Source organism: Pleurodeles waltl, chromosome 6 (genome assembly GCF_031143425.1).
Source record: "Pleurodeles waltl isolate 20211129_DDA chromosome 6, aPleWal1.hap1.20221129, whole genome shotgun sequence".
NCBI lineage: Eukaryota > Metazoa > Chordata > Amphibia > Caudata > Salamandridae > Pleurodeles > Pleurodeles waltl.
Window position 1 is genome coordinate 1,539,918,839 of NC_090445.1, and position 22,052 is coordinate 1,539,940,890.

The 22,052-nt window shown below is 44.4% G+C and overlaps 1 protein-coding gene across 1 annotated transcript in view; it reads right to left on the minus strand.

Moving 5' to 3' along the window:
- Positions 1-20,157, minus strand: part of GPR157 (G protein-coupled receptor 157) — a 69,705-nt gene extending 49,548 nt beyond the window's left edge. The window contains exons 1-2 of the mRNA XM_069241155.1: positions 19,871-20,157; positions 16,924-17,671 (exon numbers count right to left, since the gene is read on the minus strand). Of these exons, the coding sequence (XP_069097256.1) occupies positions 16,924-17,318 (395 nt within the window). The 5' untranslated portion in view covers positions 17,319-17,671; positions 19,871-20,157. The remainder of the gene's footprint in view (positions 1-16,923; positions 17,672-19,870) is intronic.
- Between the last annotated feature and the right edge of the window lie 1,895 nt (positions 20,158-22,052).

The window sequence follows — 22,052 nt, forward strand, 5'->3', positions numbered from 1 at the left end:
CCAAACACATGCAAATTAAGAATAAAAAGTATTAAAGCAATGATGACGAGGACAGGGTATTGGAAGAAAAAGGCAAAGGGATGGCTTGGCAACTGCCCATCTGAGAAAAAAAGAAAAGAAAAAAATCAATTTGCCATGCCAACATGTCAGCAACCACTAGCAAAGGCAAGATCTACCTGCTTTGTTAATGCTTGGTTAAGTTGCCATTCCAAACGTGCTGTCCACCATAGTGGAACACTACACTAAAAATGGTCACTGATACATCATGACGTAGGTGCATGCATAGAGTAGCCATCTTGGAATAGTGAAAAGATGTTTTCCTTTTTCCCCACCATTCCAGGACTACTTTCACATGTGTGAGACTACCTTATGATGAACAGGCATCCATTCTTGATGTATTGATCCCACAAGTCTTGCGCCATGATGGAACTGTAAATTTCAAGAAAATATGCTCAAGTACTAAAACTAAGCAGCGTAAGGCCTGGTAGCAGTGTACAGCTGTGGGGGCCTTGTTTATACAAACAAGAATTTTTTAAAAAGAGTAAAACAGTAAAAACTGGGGAAGTGGACGGAGGAATTGAGGTGCATCAATGTGTGGACTGCAGGGGGCAGGAACGTGATGGGGCACAGCAGGTAAGGTACAGGGAAAGAAAACGTGCACTCAAATGGAATGCTGAAAGAAAAAGAAACAAGCATTGGCAAAGGCAATAGTTCTCTTCTGCAGGACCTATGGCTTTGCCAGTGCAACTAGCCATACTGTACAGCATTCCTGATGCTGTGCAGAGTGACTTTTAACTTGCGTTAATTTGTAGCCACAGGTTGGATTGCTGAAAAACAAAAATGTAGAGCAGGAGGGGGAATTAACATGCGGGAGAGAGAACAACGGGGAAATAACTGGATGCAGTGCATGAAGCTACTTGGAAGCGCAAATGGAAGTAACAGCAAATAGGCTGTGGGAAGAACAGAGGGTGGGTGGAAGCAAACAAGCAGTGGGGAGGGGTGGGACAAAAGGATGAGAGACAGCTCAATATTAAGGTGGAGGAGAAGCACCAGGAGGAAAAAGAAATCGGGGGTAGTAGAAGCACACAAGAGCATTCTTGTAAGCACACAGGCAGTGAAACCGTAACAAGGACGAGCATGGCGGAGGGAGGCATGTAGGTGGAAACTGCTAGAAACACATACACTTTAGAGTGTGCAAATCAAAAGAAATAAGTAGCACCTGATAACAGAACAGTGGATCAACATAAGTAACAGGTGCATGCTGCCGGGCAGGGACAAACCCAAGAGGAGGAAGCAAAGCCAATACATGCTAACAAATTTGAAGCAAACAAGGCTTCCAGACTCCCTTCCAATCACGACGCTGATTGGCAATGAAGCCAACCAATGGTAAGTAATGGGCGGCCTCTAAGCCCACTGTAAACTAACATGAGTGGACTTAGGCTAGACCTAAACAGTAGTTCCCTAATGCCAGGCGGGGAAGAATACAAGTCAAGGGGCAAACAAAAGCAGAGGAGGGAAAGCCATTGAATAAGAAGGAAGCAGATGAGACTGGCTCGTCCGCCTACCTAAAACAGGCATCGGCCCGGCTCAAAGTCCCTATAAGAACGGATTCTATACACAATAGGTCTTTGACGACTCCTAATGCAAGACCTAAAAATAGTGCACACAGCAGCTGACTGTAAAAGAGAAAGCAGAAGAGAAACAACATCTGTTCTGGGAGCTTGTGAGAGAAAGAGTGCCAGCTGATACGTGGAAGCCTTTATTTATAGCTTGTGAAACAGATATCAGTGGCACATGCGCTGAGGGATTGCCAGCAAACGGGTATTTTGACACACAGTACATTAGCACAGAAGGCAGACGAGGACTGTATTAACCGGTTTTTAATAGTCTTTTGCAAAGTTGTAGTCTCCGCTGCCTTTGCTCTTCCACCCCTTAGGCAGGTAGTTGGAAATGCTTAGTAGCTTAGGTTGGCTCTCTCTGAAAACCATCATTGTCAGGACTATAAATTCATACACACTGTGCAAAATCATAATCATACACAAAAGAAAATATGATGCTTGCAACAAAAAGCGTGCCACTGCAACACAAAGCAGCACTCACTAGCTTCTTCTACCCTAGTTTATTTTCCGGGGAAGAAACAGAAATCCACAAACCTTTGGTAGGAAGAAAAAAAAAAAAGAGAAAAAGGACGCAATCGGCTAGTAACACACTGACCAGTTAGGTCCTATGTTATATGACATTTAGGATATTGCTATGGTCAGTGATGCTTATCCATCTAAATATTGGAATGGTGGAAGTGACATCATGCATCTTATCCTAATGGACTCCTACAATGCCACAAGAAAAGACCCTTCAGGGTATTGGATCCCTTTCGGAGGAAGGACAGTCACATGACCCTGATGGCATCTCATGAAATGGTTTTAAAAAGCAAAGGAGGTAATTTTCCACCATCCACTGGAACCAGTTATATTTTTAGAGGGGCATGAAGCAACTCTCCAAGCAAATGTTTGAAATGAACAACAATTGAATTTGACTGCAGATGGACAGACGATGCGTACTAGGAACTGTATAGATCACCTTGAAGGCCCTACCCAATAAGCCTATGAAATACCCAACTCGAAAATTAAATGCCTGCGCTAACATTAAATGCCTGCGCTTTCAAGAAAGTGAATGAACAAAGAACTCACTCTGAAATCCAAAAATTCAATAAATAAAACAAACTCTGCCAGTCCTTCTCTAGTTCTGCACCAGGAGCCTGAAATGAGAGCCCAGCACCTAGTGCAACAACCCAAAACATGGCCTTCCAGAGAGGGGTGAAAGAATTACTGGTAAACAGACGATTTAGATCAAAGCAGAACAATTCCCCAGTATTTGCTTTCTGTAACTAAACGCAGAGCGTCAATACCGAAAGCTCAGTTACAATCTCAGGGCAGCAGAGGACTTATGGAGATTGGGAAGGAAAATATACTATACCAATTTTACTATTGGAGTTATTGGGGAAAGTGAAACGTTCTCAGAAAAATAGTACAGGGTGCATATTTACTATTCTAACTCAAGTCCTAGAATATAAAATTGAAACCAATTTTTTTTTATATATCAACAATTTCTCCAGATAATGTATCGATACATTATCTGGAGAAATTGTTGGAATATTTGTGGAGAGCCAGATCCACGCTCGGACCGCCACCGTTATAGTAGCCTCAGGTGTCTGGCATTCGTGAGCTATAGCTAGATCTATAGCTAGATATATATCTATATATATATATATATATATATATGTATACATACATATATACACACACACACACATATATATATATATATATATATATATATAAATAAAATAAAAAAAGAGAAGGATTGAAAAGTTCCAAATTGTTTTTCCAGAAAGCGTTGCCCAAAGGCAAAAAACCTAGGCTAATCAGGCAGAAACTACATCCCACCTAAGATATTCACAAATTTAAACACTCGGTTTCCATTACTGTGTCACTGTGATGTAGATTTTCTTTCTTTGTATGTACTGATATTCGTTAATTGCATCCCAACTAAACTGCTCAAACATTGTCAATGAAGTGTTCTGCGCTACATAAAACCTAAAAATATATATTAAAAAAATATACATTTGCTTAAATAAACAGTCTTCAAAAGTTGTAACATTTGAATGTTTTTTGTCATCTTTGAAGCTGTCATCTCTACGCTGCTTCCCACATTTATGTTTTAGTGTGTCAAAGGCACAAGCTAGGAAGCAATTTTGAATGTTACCAATCGGAGCAAAGGAGACAAAAAGGAATTTGGGATGGAATGACTCAGAAAAGCATCGATACACTTTCAAATTTCCAAATAACTGTAGGACGATAGATGAGATGAGAGTATCTAGGAAATATTAGAAATCATTTTTTTTTTTTTTTTTTTAAACTTTACCAATATAGAAGTCATTCTAGAATCGACATAATGATACAACTCACCCAGGACCAGATGGTAACACAAGAGTTTTAAATTAGAAAAGTAATTTCTGGCGCATGCGAAGCATGTCAACTAAATTTTGTCCCGATCTATGATATAAGTACTTCTCTGTGTAATGTTGATCATACGACCGCATTCTAAGAAAGCCGTATGTGAAGCCATGAATATGGTTTCTAATTTAACTACATTCATTTAAAACCAACCTATCACTCACGATATCCCTGCTTCTCTCCCTACAATTTCACTGGAAGGCCTTTCTTGACTTTATTTTTTGCCGACCTGTTTTATGTAGGATGTTTTTAACAATGTTAAACTGCATAATCAGTAAAACAGTAACAGATGTCCGAGTCCAACAACGACTGCAGAGAATATTGCAGGGTCTCGGCCATATTGAAAAACTATGCCATGTGAGTCATTTCTCAAATTACCAGTGTACATGAAAAAAATTCAGTGAGTGACTCGCCGGTGTTGCTCAATAATGACGCTACGTGTGCCAAGAGATCAGAGGAAACGATCGCAGGCGCTTGAAGTGCGTTCACCCTTCGGGGAAAATGGACAGCGTAAACAGATTGTACAATCACTATAATGTTTACAAGCCATCAAAGCAAACCGGGCTTAAACAACCATGTCACCCGACTTTTTATGAGTATTTTTTTACTGCTTTCTGTAAAGTGACAATGTAGAAAAGCAAATATTAATCCTTCTCCAACTACTGCACTAAAGATAAGAGGAAAGAGCATTTGGTCTTGTGGGAGAGTGGAAGGAGGGCGGGAGTGCAGATGCAGTGCCCCCGTGTGTAAATAAAACAAGCACTGTCAAAGGCAATAGATTTCGCCTTTGTTTCTTCTATCTTACAAACATTATTATTATTAAATATATCTAATATTTGTAATCCAGTTAGATAGAAAGAAGAAACAAAGGCGAAACCTATTGGTATGACGGCATGCAGTGAAGAAGAAAGATGACAGTGAAGAAAGAAGACGGCATGCGGTAAAGAAGAAAGAAGACAGCAGTTCAGAAAGAAGACAGAAGATGGCATGCAGTAAAGAAGACACCAGTGAAGAGAAGACAGAAGACGGCATGCAGTAAAGAAGAGAGTAGTGAAGAAAGAAGACGGCAGTGAAGAATGAAAAAAAGAATACAGCATGTGGTAAAGAAGAAAGAAGATGGCAGTGTAGAAATAAGACAAAAGACGGCAGGGAAGAAATAAGACGGAAATGGCAGGGAAGAAATAATACAGAAAACGGCATGGGGTGAAGACGACGAAAGAAGTCTGCCGTGAAGAAAGAAGACAAGATGGCATGCGGTGAGAAAGAAAGAAAACAGCATGCAGTAAAGAAGATGGCAGTGTAGAAAGAAGACAGAAGACGCATGCGGTAAAGAAGACAGAAGATGGCAGTGAAGAAATAAGACAGAAGACAGCATGCAGTGAAGAAGAAGAAAGAAGACTGCAGTAAAGAAAGAAAATGGCATGCGGTAAAGAAGAAGAAAGAAGATGGCAGTGAAGAAAGAAGACGGCATGCAGTAAAGAAAAAAAGAAGACGGTAGTGAAGAAAAAGACAGAAGGCGGCATGCGGTAAAGAAGATGGCAGCGAAGAAAGAAGACAGCAGTGAAGAAAGAAGTCAAAAGACTGCATGCGGTAAAGAAGAAAGAAGACGGCAGTGAAGAAAGAAGGCAGAGAAAACAGCAATGAAAAAAGAAGACGTCACAAAGAAAGAAGACAGCATGCAGAAAGGAAAAAGAAGGGCCTTCTGCATTGTACCCAGAGAGGAAGGACACTGGTCAGTGTCCGAAGAGAAGTGACTGCAAGAATAGTTGGTCCAAAGTGAACCGGATGGCAAGAATGGCGAAGAAGACAACAGGAAGTAAAGCAGGACGACGTGCAGACAACATGCTGGCCAATAAGAAGCAAGTATATCACAGCAATGTTGTACTAAACCAATGGCAAGTTCAGGTAAGTAAAGTTTTTCTCAACAATATATTTCACAAGCGCGTGTGCAGGCAAAACCTAAAAAGGTACTTCACAGTGGAGTAACTAGTGGAAGGAGACTGGCCGTTAGTGAATGACAGTGGCGGGAAGGAGTACTTGGTCCAGAATCCATCCGATGGCATGACAGCAAAGCAACAGAGAGCAGTAAGTAAAAGCAGAGGATTTGCTAGCCAATCAGAAGCAAGTAAATTAGAGCTATATTGGATTAAGGCAATGGTAAATTCAGGTAAGTAAGGGGTGGGTTAGGAGCCCTTTTTAAGATTTTTTCTTAATCCATGAACAATTTGGCAAGCACAGTGTGGAAGCGAAACCTAAAAAAAAAAGGATTAGAAACAAAACTCCTACAAGGGTTTTAAAACATATCTACATTTAATGACACATTATTCATGACAGGTTCATGTAGATGTGTTTCAAGATGTACTATTAAATACATTACTTCTTTGTGCACATGTTTAGCAATTTTTTGTGTTACAACTACACCATACATATAGTTGGGCTGGAAAAATGTTCAGAGTGGGGGTGAGGTCAATGTTACATCACTTAAGTCCGAGAGATTGTGGAAAATCCAAGTGCCCCCAAGGAACAGGAGTAGCAAATGTGGAACAATCATTCAGCAGGACAGTGGTAAGGGTGCAGTATGTGGGCAGTAGTTTTTTTTTTTTTTAAAGCGTGGTGTGATTGAACACTGCCATTTACAAACAGCACATTTTCCATTGAAATGGACACTAAATTTGCATTGTCAAGCAGTTTTACTCAAAAACTATATAGTGCACAAACAATATGTTGAAATTTGGTTTCAGCAAATCATCATTTGTGCATCTCAAAGAAAAGTGTCTTAATTTTGGATCGTATTAAAATCTTTATTTCCATCGCACTTCAGAATGACCAAAATAAATAATAGAAAGTGCCTCCCTAACGACTGAAATTTTAAAATATTTATATAGTCATTTCCAGGCATTTAAATGTTGAAGTGTGTTAGAATAATATTGACATTGTGCAGCCTTTCCTTTCACACTGGTTGTGCCCTTGCAAGATTGTCACATAACTCCCTTTTTAAAATCATCTCAATTTGCAGTCAGAGCAAGAAAAGTAAGGACAAGTCTCCATGTTAAAAGAATAAGCAGACATTTGCCAGGAACCATAGCCTGTTATTAAACCTTTGTTTTGAACACACAGAAAATGTGACAAGATAAAAACAAAATTCAATGGTCTCCTTTGTTGCTCGTTCACCCACTGAAGTCCACAGTTATTGTTTTGGGCGCTACAAATATAATGGTGGTTATGCCACATGTTCGCAAATCTATATGGAAGCCAGAGTAAGGGAGTACATTATCAGAAAAGTGCAATATTCTTTTGCTGACTGGTGCTCACATGTTATGGTCACTCTGCCTCTCAAGGGTGATACGACCGACCTGTCTGCTCAAGAGCGGAAAATGTATGAATAATTATACCAAAGCACACATATGCATAAAGTGCAAACAATATATAAATGTAGGGTCCAAAGTCAATTCTAGTAAATAAAAGTGATTGGAACTTGATTCCTCATATTTCTTTCAGCATCCATCGATTCTTTGCAATGTGGATGAACGGTGCTCATATAGGCACAAAGACAGCCAACAAGTGTTGTCAACTTGAGTTTTTCAATGCTGCAAACAATATATACAAATAAAACCATATCATCGAATGATATGACGTCAATAAGAAAATGAAGATGCTCCTCAAAGAGAATCATTGATAGAAAAGTGCTAATGAGGTAAAACACCCAAGTGCAAGCAGAACCAGTCAGTGTGTGAAAAAAAATGAGATAAGTAGGTCATTCGTAGAATAAAAAGTTATTACACCTGATGCATGCACAAAGTGACTCAAAAAGAGTCCATCTAGAAAACATGCAAAAGATCAAGTATTGGGTGGAGAATTTTTTTTTTGCTAATGCCAGACTCACCAAGTTAGAGAACCCAAAGTGCGGCCACAAAATGAGACTCTACAGAAAAATACTAAATGTATGTCACATGGCGGGACTGGGATATATGTAACCGAGTCATCGTTTGTGGTGCTGCCACACCCCTTCCCCCCCCCCCCAGGACCCCTACTACTATTGCCTACTTATACAGGAGAGGACACCCTTCTAAGAGATCATTACATATTGTTTTTAACATCCCTGTCTAGTTATAACTATCCAAGTACAGAGCAAGTGAGGGTTAGGCTCTCACTATAGGCGGTGCACGAGGAGCTGAAAGGGATATGTTCTGCCCTCTGCAAACCTTGTCCGTTTGGAAAATATGAACATCTATATGAGAAGCCCAGGACGCAGTAGAGCGTAACCTCTGTGGTCCCAAAACATTACCCTTGTGAGGCGTCTCCTGCGTATTTGTATTTATTATTATTTTTGTATACATTGCCCAGCTAAATACTGCTTTCGATAGTGATCATCGCTGGGTTGATTCCTTGTAACTGCAATTATTTGGGTATATACGTCAAACGGAGGGGTCTACCATGTAGGAATGAGTCCTTTTTCTACAAAATAGTAAGATACACAAAATAAAATATTTTGTATGTGCTTTCAGCAGACCGTTTAATCAGAGTTGCCAATTCAGTGTCTAATGCTAGTCATTTGCAGACTGAGCATGAGGGCTTATGAAGCAATGGGTGGTCCCGAGAGCCTGCCCGCTACTTACACCAATCACACTGTCCTTTGGCAGGCGGTGGAAGATCTTCCAGAGATGGAATGACTTAAAGGATTACAATTTCCCGTCTTGTATTTTTCCAGTAATGGGTCAGTTTCTACAGAAAGAGTTTCCCTCACTTAGAAAGCTGAGCTACTTTTTAAGAAAGCTATCAGTCTAAAGTAACTAGATTGTTTGCAAGTTCATGCTGTCCCAAACCCTTCTCAGCTTGTTGTGCCAGCATCGGATCTCTCCTGGTGACGGGAAGCACTGCAAGCTTCATTTCGGATCGTATTAGACCTGAAAACCTAAATTTCTTGAGCAAATATATATGTTACATGTTTTAAAGAGCTGAGTGCCGCAGTCTCCTAATTTTAAAAGTGCTCTAGGAATCCTTAGTCACAAGGCCTGATCCAGAACTGTGGCTGAAAGTTGTTCACTTGTTCTCAGTTCCAGCCAAGGACCTTCTAAATGTTTTTCCTTCTGCGGAAGAGGTTAGCCTTCTTGGTCTAGATGTTATCAGGTTAATACGTCTGTACCTCGAGAGATCACTTGTATGAGGTTGAAAGGTGTTTGTGCATCAGGTCACGAAGAAATCATCCATTGTCACCTTCAGAAGGTGAATCGGATCCACCATTTTCCTGGTTTATTTGTTTATTCAGGTTTCCCTCTCTACAGGAGTTTATGGGAATTTGATCAGAGAGAAGCTTGACTAGTGGTGAAAGCCCCAGGTCTCTGCTCAACTGTACAGATTGATAGTGGAAGGCACTGGAATAAGGACTCGTGCAAGAGCCCTGTATGCTGCTGTACAATGATTTGGTAATTTTTCTGTTCTAGTTTAGTGCCAAAGGCTAAGTCAAGCTGAACCTCACTATAGGAGTCCAACAAAGCCAAAGCTGATCTTTGGTTGCTATAGTTCCTGCTTAGGTGCAATACAGCACAGCGGTTCAAGCTGGATTGTACGTATTGGAGCAGGACCAAGGACAATTTGCATAAGGTTTGTTCTGGTGTTTAGTGGCACAGGGAGCTAAAAAAAAAATAGATGTGGTGGCAGAACACACCAGAGTAATTACCAGTGGTTGAGAATAGGCCAAACATTGAACTCGGCACTTTTATGTTGTTTATTTTATTTCCAGGATTAGTGGACTCTGTGAAATCTTGTTTTCGAATGAGGCAGGGCAGACGCCTCCTTTTCTTTGGTGTTCCTCGGAAGCAAAGAGTTACACACTGTTCCTCCACGTTCTTACAACCTATCCTCCCTCCAAGTTTGGAGGGGGAATACTTTCTGGTAAAAATCCCGAATATAATTCCTTTTACTGCCTGGAAGTTGGCGGAAACCCTGCGAAGGGTGCGGGACAAGCGCTCACACAGCCCAAGAGGCAGGTATCCTGCCAGGCAACAAGGGATGCGACCAGAAAGCGGACTAATGAGAATAACCAATCATTGGCCGATTCGATCTCCTCCCAGGCCGTCACGGACCGAGAACAGAACACGGCTTGATGGGGACACAGGGCCTTCTGTTGGCTCTGGTTACCGCTACGTGTCGGGCACGTGTTCCCTGGTCAGCAGTGGGCGTGTTCGACAAGTACTTCATCTCAGGTGCAGGAACTCTTGGCTTCACTCCTAGGGCAGGGTGAGGCCGGGGCGAGCCCTAAGGAGCCTCACACAGGCCTTGCTGCTCCCGGGCCGGCTTCCATGGCTGGACCGTCACTAAAACCCGCCCTGGCATTGAAATATTTTAATACCAGGAAGACAGAGTTGACACCCATGCGAGTTCAGCTGTTATGAAATAAGAAATAGTAATTTTACAGAACACTCACTATACAAATATATTAGCTAAAATGTGTAGGTTTTGTAGGGAAATGTGAAGAGAAACCAGGGATGCCGCTATCTATGATGCCGCGGGGACGCTGGGTCCGAGTCCCTCCGCACTCGCTCTGTTTTCAGTACTCAAACAGGAAGTGGGGGAGACACATTTTGCTTGCTGCAGTAGGGCCCCGGCCTTTGACGTAGCAAGGGTGTCATGGCCCCTCATGTAAGCAAAAGATATTTCGCCCCACAGAAGGGTGGGTGTGGGGAGGGGGAGGGGGGGGTGTGGGGAGGGGGGGGGGTCAAGTACACCCAGCCTAACAAGGGTGCCTGCCCCGGGTCCATTATATAAAGCAACAGGAAGGTTAAGCACCCCTAAGGATCCCGGGAACTCCAAGGCAACAAGGGGGCATGGCACCGACAAACCGAGGAAGGGGTGAGGTAGCACCGCAGAGCCCTGAACTGGGGTATTCTAGTGCTTAGTACCCCAAAATGGGAGACCCGAACCTTGACCTGCTATAATAGGTGGGGGAGAACCTGGGGTTAGTATATCATATCATACTATGGGAGACCACGTGCACTAACCTAAAAAAGTTGGGGAACCAACAAGTCCGATCGAACAAAGAATAGAGGGGTAGAGTTGGGGTGGCACCTGCAACATAACGGCGGCAGCAGCTCAATTGCAATAAAGCTGAACTCTAACAGGCCAGTAAGGCTAGGGCGGAAGGACTTCCCTGGGAGCTATAGGCAGGTCTGCTGTAATTATGTAGCAATGGCGGGATAAATTATGTAGAAGGGTTGACGAAACAAGAAAAGGAAAATTATGTGGCCTAATGCAGCACAACCTGTGACTACATTGGTTTGTCATTCCAACACCTATTAACACTGGTGATTAAAGGTGCAGGTAATCGGTAACAGTTCACACCTAAATAAAGCAATCGACAACTGTTAGGTGATCTGTTAACCTTTACAAAGGTTCGCCAGTATGTGGAACATTTTGCTGTTTTTGTAATTTTGTATCCGCTTAAACTAGTAACAAAACTTATTTTGGTGAAATCTGCAAATTATGCAACTGGTGGTGAATTATGAGGCAAATGCAGAAACTACACAATTATGCAAAAAACGCAGCAGCCTCAAAATCACAAGATTTCAGGGGCTCCAGGTGTAAACACCAGGTCTGTCTGTAGGCTTTGACCAGGCACCTCCGGTGACGCACGATACTTCAGGCACAGAAAGTGTTTAATCCCCTTGGCGACCCTGCGTCACCGAAACCAGAGCCTTAAAATCTGGTTTCAGACACTTTAGAACAATCAGAGCACTTCCCCTTCTGGCACCGGAAGGGTATATATCTGCAGAGCTGCGGTTTCCGAGGACAGACCGATTGCGACAACGTGAGAGCCAACTTCAGCTTTACAGTAAAGATAGCGAGTAGTCTGCAATTTCCTAAAAAAAGATCGGTCTACGAATATTTCACTCGGCCACAGCTGTAAAGACCCCCCTTTCTGGTCAGAAACTAAAAGGTAAAATGAGACGGATCCCTTTAATTACAACGAAACATATATACTAACAACGAATATGGTGCACACGAAAAACTAAACTGCACTGCCTCTTGAGTGACAGGTGCGTTCCTCAGTCTATCGGCCCCGAAGGATGAATGCAGATTTATACTAGTGACCTGCAGTTTTCACACAATTCTGTGCACCCGGCTGTCAACACACCGAGCAGGACAGGACACAAGCAAGTTAAAACTGCAACCCTTGTCAGCGTCTGAGAACCCCAGTGAGGGCGATCGTACGATGACGCAGGCAACTTTAAATATCCGCAGCTGGCCAGAACTCTGACGCGTCACTTCATGGAGGAAGTGAGAGGAGAAGCCTGCTACCAAAGCCACGTGTCTCGGGAACTTGGAAGGAAAAAACACGACGTGCCAGCCTCGTAGTTTCTTGCCGGTGAGAAAAGCAAGTCTAGGACCCGTTTAAGCAGTAAACATGTCACTGCTGGGCGGGCGCGTTGCTTGGTCAGTAATATTAATGCAGTGCGAGCTTCAGATGTCCCAGCAATCACGCTGGCACATAAATAAAATACGTTATACGACAACAGGGCGCACGGAGGGGTCTTAAGAGGCAACGCGAAGAGAGAGGAACGCAGACTGGTAGGGGTTCCAAGTGAGGGAAAACACATCATTTTGTGAAATAACCAATATTTTTGTAAGTGTTTCCACACAGAGTGTGTGTGTGTGTGCGCGCGCATTTTGTCTGTGTGTTAAAATTCCTGGTGAAATGCGAAAGACTCCTCGCCATACCCTAATGAAAGAACTTGTACCCAAATTTTTATCACAATACATTTTGAAGCTACACCCCTGCTTCCTGGACCCCAGCCCTGTCGATCTTTCAAGAACATCAGCCTGACGAGGATTTCTCAGAGGTAAAATAGCTTGTCATCTTTAAGCATCACTGTCCGCGAGATGTGCGTGACGTGGCTACAATTCCTACATAGAAGACCTAATGCTTCATCTGTATGTGGTCGATATAAACGATATAGCTGTGTTACAGTACTGTTTTCAAAGCGCCTCGAAGTTGCCAGAATGTGGATGCAAGTGCAGACAAAATACACACCACTCCCACCCGGTCAATATCAAAGTCCAGCGCACCTCAGGCGCTGTGCTCCTCACTCCGGGCAGCGAGGAAGCAGAGGTCGTTTAGGAGTGGTTCTTTCGGAAGGCAGAGTGCTAAGAAGCCATGAGTAAGGCTGAAATGTGCTACACAAATGCCGGTTTCAGCCGCCCCCTATATTTGCCAATTGGTAAAGGCTCAAGACAACCCTGTTCTTTGATCTCAACATCAAACTACAGTCCTGATCACTGCACAACACTGCCCGAGGGTGGACAGAGTCCCAGGACCGTTAAGACCGGAAATAGCAATTTCTGTACACACTGCCCTGAGTGACCACAAGGCTGGATAAGCCACACCAGCTGGCATGCTCTCGCGTTTGACCACTATCAAGGCAGGTGTACCTCACGGCCGACTGTATCCGGGTAGGCCAGAAAACCGCAATATATAAATGGCAAAAGAAAACACTGGCAGGTAAGTGGCCAGCTGCATTCGGTAAAGGACACAGGGCACGTACAACCCGTGGAGGTCCCAGTGGCGTAACAAAGGCCCCCGCGGGGGTGGGTTTATGGGGCGAGCTCCAGGGGGGCCCCCTTCAGCACAGTACACTGTGCACTGGCGTAGGCCTCTGTCTGGGTACCAGTGGGAGGGTGCCCCCTCCAGGTACTTTGCAGAGGGCGGGTTCAAGTTTTGTTATGCCACTTGGAGGCCCAGTTAAAACATTAATATCTGACCTAGAACTGCTTCAGGGCACGCAGTAGCATGAGAAAAACGACATCAATTCATCATAACGTCAAAACGGACAGGCAATGGCTGAAGAGATCTGCTGCGTGGAGCTGGGCCACTGAATGACTAATGTACTCCATTCTTGAGGGCCCCAGCCACCATACTGCCCAACCAACCTTGGCCACCTCAATCACAAAGGACGACGGTTGCGAAGGACACGTTTGCCCCTTCTCCGCCACACAGAAAATGACAAAGGATCTGTAATCAGCATGAGAATTAGTTACAGGTTATATGGAACGTTTTAAACGGTACACAGGTGCCCCTGAGCAAATTATATGACAGCTAATCTCAATTCCCACTTGCAAATCCAGCTCTCACACTTTGCGCTCCATCCCACTGCTAGGCGCTATATCCAAAGCAGGATGAGCGTACCTCTTTGATCGTGAACCCACAACACCAAACACTTCATACATAGCTTCACAACAAACAACACACTTCACCACAGAGTCTGTCTTTCCCTCCCTGAAGCTGAGGCAGCCTTCTGTGCGTTCCACCATCCTACCCCAAGCCAGGTCGATCTGCCCCTTAGGGTGGGAAGCAGCAGGCTTGGAAATACATATCTGAAGTGCCCTGCTCATCCCGGGGACCCCACAGCGAGGAAGGATTGACAGTTGTAAGCGGCTTTAAATGACTTGGCTTTGGCAACACAGTGTGCGAACCGCAGTACACCAACGCAGCCCTCACGTTTGCCCCCTGCTGCAAACACCAATGGTTACAAAGGGAAACACTTCAGAGCAAGATAACGCCTCTATATCACACACTGGAGTGGGTTCCTATTTACCGAAGCAAATATCACTGCTAGCTTATCACCTTTTCGTTTCTCGGTCTCCGACGAGAAAAATATATTCTTTTATTGATGGAAAGGCCTCACCCACCTAACAGTGGCATGCTTCATCATTTGGCCAGGCCAACCCGCTAAACCAAGCTGATGCTGGTTTAGGCGGGCTCAACCGTGGCCCCACAGGAGAGCCTGCTCATACTGGGCCAGGAGATCAGAATAATATTTGTTCTGGTCAGGGAGAACCAGGGTTAAGGAAGCTAAATAAAATACCTTAGTGTCTGTCAAAAGATAATACTTTATTAGTGACGGCACAAGGTCGGGATAAAAACAAGACCATGGTGTGATACAGGTCTCGATGAACCAGTACACCATAATTACTGCTTTGTATGGATGCCAACATGTTTCGGCACTTTCAGAACTACTGGACTTGAGAACTTCTTGAACCAAGTAGTCCTGTGGCCTTCATCAGGGCAAAAGTGTCTGGTCTGGTTTCCTACTGTCTGTTACATGACATGTTTTCATACATGCATAAAGGTAAGACTAATTCCTACCTGGCACTCTAGGTGTGTCCCTGCAATTGTCAGGGCAAGGCCCCATCAGTCACTAGGAAACTGAGCTCCACTTATTGATATACATTTGTCAAAGCGGGTCCTCCTTATGTCACACATGCTTAGGACCCCTTTCCAGTGCTGCCATTCTCTCAATAGGAAAAGGTAGGGTCAGTGACTGCATGCACTTGTATATTTCATTTAAGGCGCCTGTCGCCATTTTCAACCCAACCCTGCACTGGTTTTACAAAGGATGGGGTTATCCCTGAAAGCGCCCCGAAAGACTGTCACAGAACAATCTGTGAAGGCCAGAAATTCCAGGCAGAATTTGGTAGATGAAGCTTCTCAACCCTCACTGCTCTAATCCAGGCTTCTCCAAAGAGTAGCTTGTGAGCTACTGGTAGCTCACTGGCTCACTGCAAGTAGCTCTCTTGCATGCAGACCAGCCCACTAAATTTGGAGATTTTGCTTTGTTGAATTAATATACTTATCAGAAAATTGAAAAGCATGCATTCTGGATGAAATCGTATGCTCATAAAGTGATGTTTTAAGCAAAATGGATTTCAAGAATATACTTAAAGCTGATATTTGCATGAAAATTCATGCAGTGTTGGGGAGACTTATTACAACTACCATTAACTTGGTGCTAGGGGCATTTCAGCTGTGGCTGTCAAGTGTAAAGGCATTCTAAATTGATGAAGCCTGTTTTTACATTACTGCTTTCAAATCTACTGGATGCACCGAGGTAGCCCATAACAGTAATCCTGCATTGTGTGGCCACTAATGTAATCGTGTCAAAGCTGGGAACTATTTCAACAATAATAGTAGCAGCTCAGGATGATTTTCATTGAAAATAAGTAGCTCTAACAACAGAAAAAGTTAGAGACCACCAGCTCTAGCCAGTCTAATCCCAGTCCACAACGCATGGGCCTACTCCCAGCAGCAAACCCTTGACATACAAATGTACCCATCTGTCCCTCTTCATGTCCCTTTATTCATTCATGCACATCTCTGACTGTGCAACTAAATTGTTCTGTGGTAAATGTGCTCCCCTTTTTCCCGAATTTTACACATAACTACAGACAGAAAACCCCCCAACCCTCTAGCCAAAGGACGTGGCCCCAAAGTAGAGGACAATAGAATTCTTTTGCATGTGGTATTTAACATAAACATATACCACTGCATCTTTTTAGAGTCACTCCATGCCGTCAGTCTAAATGCTGTGCACATGGACAGAAAAAAAAAGTCAGCTAATATATTTCTTTATTTTCTTAATGAAGCTGAAGTAGTGGCAAATGGGCACATGTGGAGGGGCTACAACGCTAGTCATCTCAGGCGAGAGTATTTCTTTTGTAAAAAAGTTACTATGTGCACTAAAACCTCCTAGACATAAAAGTGTGGATGCATGTTTATCAGTTAAATAATACTGAAGAGGATAACAAAATAAATATGTATACATACCGACGGAAATGTCTGAAAAATAAGTGTCATAAACGTGATTCTCTATTTGGAAACACACAATTTATATTTTTTTCAGTGGAAAACTGTCACTGAGAATATACAGGGATATGATTTATAGTCAGTGATTTATTGGTTTTTAAACAAACTATTGCACAATATGAGGTAGGCAGGGTCTGAAGAGAGGGGACACCCCCTTTCCAGTATCTAAGAGATCAGAACCTGAGAATTTGAGATTGGAAGGCAAGAAATTATCCACACTGGCTTCCCTCCCTCCACCACTCAAGCACCTGTTTCCATGTAGCCCCTGCTCACCTGACTGCGTGGAAGGTGCAGAGAAGGCTATCAGCTAGGCTGGGCTTGGCTTGCACAATGGTGATGTACAGGTACAAGGCCACGGCCACAGTCCAGAAGAAGGAGCTGGTGTTGGCAAAGGTGGACAGTGCACCCTGCACCACACAGTCCCATGTGGTGGATTTAAAGTTTTGCAGGACGCCATACGAATACGCAACAGCAGACAACAGGTCGGCCACGGAGAGGTAGAGAAGCAACTCGCGTGGCCGACTGCGCAGCTCAGGCCACAGGGCATGGGTGCAGATGATGAGCATGCAGCCTGCCACGGACAGGGCGCAAGACAGCAACACTGTCACCTGCTCCGACAGGTATATCTCAGGGAGCGGGACTGCGGTGGTGCTGGGCAGCAGTACCATTGTGGAGGTCAAAGATAAGCCAGGATAGGAAGTAGGCCCTTTGGTGATGTCATCAACATACAGCTAGGTGATTCTCCATCTGGGCCATCAAACAGCTGGAAAATCCTTATCCGGGTCATCAACAAACAACAAGGAAAACCTCTATGCGGGACATCAATCAACCAGATGACGTGGTGCCAGCTCAACAAACATCCAGGGGGACCCGCATCTAGGACATAGCACCAAAACGTAGCTGGGAAAGTCAATCAACGATGAGTCTGCTTCTGGGTCATCATCAAAGGTCTGGAAGTCCCTGTATCTAGAGCATCAACCAACAGCTGGTGGACTATGCAGCAGAAGCTTCAAGGAGGACCCTGGAGAAGACAGAAAACTGTCAGAAGCAGCAGAACAGGAAAACCAGAAAAAGATATCAATCACAGTGACAGTGTCTAGACCCAGCTCAGCCTCAGAGGTCTAGGAGGGGGGGGGGGAGCGGGGGCGGCGGCAGGGTGACCGGTTCCAGAGCTAGATGCTAAAAGAGCTTCATGGGCGTTTCTTCCTCTCAAAGATGGCAGCTACATCAGAGCTACTGTGGTGTCAATATAAAGCAGCGTCTGAATCTGGGACTTTGGTGGGCGAGAGGCCAGAGGCAGATCACCAGAAGAGCAATTAAGGAATGAAAACGTGGTAGAAGTTGGTTAGGATGAGAGCTCCAGGGGGCGAGGGTTGACAGAGATCACCGGGGAAGATGTTCCAGGACCTAGGATACGTGATGGAGCCGACCAAATGAAGTGGGAGGAGGAACTAAGGAGTCAGGTTATTGAAGCATCTCAGGAAATGTGGCTAGAACCAAGGAAACTTCTGAGAAGTCATCGAGCCCCAGAAATTGAGAGGGTGAGGCTTGCCAAAGAGGATGGTGCTCAGAATTCCTAGGTAGAGACACCAGGGGAATATCGTCACAACGGGAGGAGGCAGGGCTTTAAGCAGGCCAGGTCCCAGACCTGGTAGTAAATAAAACAGGCATTGAATGAGGGCCCTATAAAGGCCCATTATTCATGTCCTTAATTTTACTGGTAAAAACATTCTATTTAATTTTGCACTCCATAGACTATTTCAGAATGTTATGTTTTTGTATTTTTTTCCGTGTATCATATTACTCTTGTATAGTGCATACTTTGATCAGAATCGCTTCCAGTGGGAGCTCTGGCGTTAAGGCTGAAGGCAGTGTGGGTTTCTCACAGTGTCTGTCAGTGAGCCAGAAAAGACGTCCAGAGTACATGCTCATGCAATCCTTGGTCTCCCTGTAAAGCGCACAGAGACAAACACTGACAAAGCCAGTAGTCCTGGCTGGTCTTAGGTGTATGGGAGTTGAGTTATTAAATCTGGATGCAATAACCGAAAGCTCAGAGAGATACCAATATATAGGGTCAAATGTCACACTATGAAATCACAGAAATTTAGTTTCTTTTTTAAGTTATGCCTTTAATTACACTGGTCATGCCTCTTTTAAGGACCCCACTTTTTCCATCCCACGTAAAGCCCTGGGAGGGTGTCTTAGAGCACCAGGGAGAAGTGGGGGGTCACAGTATTCTAAAGAAATTGGGACAGGGGTCTACAGCCTTAAAATAAGGGAATATTACATCCCCCCAAGATAAGGCAAGGGCCATTTATAGCAGAAGATGGAGGTAAATAGGCCCAAGTGCCTACTCAGAACTTTGAAGCGCTATATAAATGCAACTGCAGTTTGAGCATCAATTGCTACTGCTGCCAGATTGCCAAATGCAACGCCTGCCCTGACTTTTTAATTAAGCTATGGATTTTATGTAGCTCGGACACTGCTTTAAGGTCTTAGGGCTATTGACAAAAGACATACAGCCACCAGAATATTGCATTTTGGGCCTTATAATTGGGACTGTCCTCGGTGTGACCCTATGATAAATACCCAGCAGGAGGGGGCTCTTAGCTAAACAGCAGGACTATATGACATGGAATGACTTGCCAGCTCTCGAAGGTCTCCGGTTTGTCAGGTTCCTGGGTAAGCTGCTCAGCCATTCCACCTGTTTGCCTTTACATCCTTGGACTTGGGAGTACCGATCTCAGAGAAAGAACCAACTGTACATCAAGTCTTAGCGCGAAACGCAAAACCTGGAGTGGGCGAGTTTCTGACTCATGGAACGGGCACAAACTATAGGTGTAAGCTATGTATGGGATCCTGGAGTGCTACTGTCGGCGGCCCTGGAGCTCCGGGGAGGGGGGATGAGAATCGGAATGAACAGTGATCATATCCAGCCAAATTGATAGAGAGTCGCTGAAAAAGGATAGAGCCCTTGAGCCTACAAGATTAGGCGTCGCACTCCAAGTGGATGGGGAGGGGTGCTCTCTCAGCTCCGGGGAGAGCTCCGTGTACTATAGCCCCAGAGACCGCGGGGCAAGAGGTCTCGTAGCCCCAGACACAGCGAAAACAGTAAGTTTTCAGGGGGTAAAGGGAGGGGGTCCCTGTATCCCAAGGGTTGCTTATGAGTTAAGGCACATATTCATAGAAAGCGGCGGAAGTGAGAGAGGGAGTTACTTACAGTTTTTGTGGCAGAATTCTTCCGGTTCCAGAACAGGTTTCGTCGCCTCAGTCCCTTCTCCGTGCCGCTCAGTCTCGGCTTCTTCTGGGAGTTTGTTGTGGGGGCGGGACCGGAGCAAGGCCCTCCCCGAATCATGTGAGAACTGGAGCAGCGCCGCCTCGGTTTCAGTGCTCTTCGGTGTTCCGTCCCTCCCCTCACAGCCTCAGACCCCCAGACCTCACTGGTGGTCACTGCCTCATCCCCGCCTTCACCCCGAGTGCCGAGCCGCATAGGGGTACGGGCGCCTCACAGCCTCGGCTCCATACGCCGGCCCCTGTAGGCACAACAACGTGGAAGTGCTGAGCTGTGATTTAATAACTCACGTCAGAACTCTCAAGTTTCCATATTTCATGCGCGAGTAGCCCTCGAGGTCCCGTTTATTTCTTCTGCACTGTGGGAACTTGCAGTGGCGTTTCTCTAATTATAAAATCACGAGTTATTGCACCAGCATGCAAATAAACAAATCATGGCCCGGATTCAAGATTGGTTGAAGTTTTTACTACACCCGTGTAGAGTGTCCAGCTTTCTTCGTTTCAGAGCAGGGTGTCCAGCTTTCTGTTGTCAAGTTTCAGAACGGAAGCTGATCATTTGAGAGGGTCATGCATTTTGAGCACATTTTTTGGGGTGTTATTCTATGACACCTCCTCTAAATAAGGTCCCGGTCTCTTTAAAAGATCTAGACCTGACATGACATTGAGTTTATCAAGTGTGATTACTGTATCGTATTGTGTCCGAGTTGGTCGACCCTCTGCAGTCACTACCCTTGGAGGGTCAAGTGTTCAAAGGGGTTGGAAAGATAACAAGCATTTGCAATGCAACGGGTCTCGCGTTTGCTCATGTTAGAGCTGATCGCGTTGTAAACTCCTAACCCGGATTTTCATCTATCGGCAAAAGTGCTTTTATGTACGTAACGCAAAAAAGTGAAACTAACTGTGTAAAGCGCTCGACTTCTGCCAAGTGAAATCGCACTAGGAAAATAGAGAAAAAGTAGTCCACGATCCGGCAGAAAACAGCGAGCCTCGCATGTTTTCTGTACTTGGTCGCTGCGCTCGGGGAGGGCTAACCACCGGAAAAGGCATGACGTATGCGCGCCTTCCACTAATGAAAGCAAGCAGATTTTACTAGGCAAGCCCACGAACCAATGAAACACACTGACGTGACGTCGACAGGGCTCCGAGCCCTTTTCTAAGAACTAAAGCGTCTCGCTGCGATACACATGCGCGAGCGCATGCAACGCAGGCTCGACCCTAAAAAGTTAAGACCTAGGGTAAAATATTTTGTGCCACTATGAGCAGATAAATATTTCTTGAAGATTACAATTGCCTCAGGCTACTCTTGCTCAGTGAGGAACAAAAAATGAATATTTAAAGTTTCACAATAGCTAGATGTGTGACGGACTAGATCTTACTTGACGAGCAAACCTGCAGAAATGAAGACAGTTGGGCACCCTACGCCTTCCTACTCTGACAAATTCTGGAAAAGTTGACCCTGGTGAAGGTGTCCAAACTTTCCTGTCTATGTCTGGTTCTCTAAGGGATATTAAAGTATCCTTGGGTGGGGCTTAGTGCAAGTGACAGGATGCAGCTGCAAAGTAGCAACCTTATCCCTTGTTGCCCTGAGTAGTTCCTCATGGCAGTGGGTCATTAAATCTATTTTTTTTTTTGCTTTTTAGGCTGAAGCCTCCCAGACAGCCAGACAGCGCAGTTGTCTAATGTGCAAAGACATCTTATGACATTCTGAAAAATTACCTCAGAATGCAGCCCCCACCATTGCATACCATTGGTTTTGTGGTTTGTAACTCACATTTGCTTGCTCTCTGTTTGCTGGCTTTGTTTTAGGCTGTCCAGCAGTCTTGGTCCCTCTCTTGGAGCATAGCCTGTTCACCATTGCTTCTTGTATTCTTCCACAATTGCTCGCTTTCTGCAGACAAGCCTTTAAATTCTGTTGTTATGCTGTCACATTTGCTGTGCATTCAAAGGCAGAGGTCAAATGTCAGGCTCAGTCTTCTACGGGAACTTTCTGTTTACTTTTCTGTCTCTGACTTCAAAGTGATAGCAATTATGTGACAATCCTGCTGAGAACACACGTGAGAGGAAATGGTGTGTGATGGTATTTTTCTTAGCACACAACACAATTTACAGGT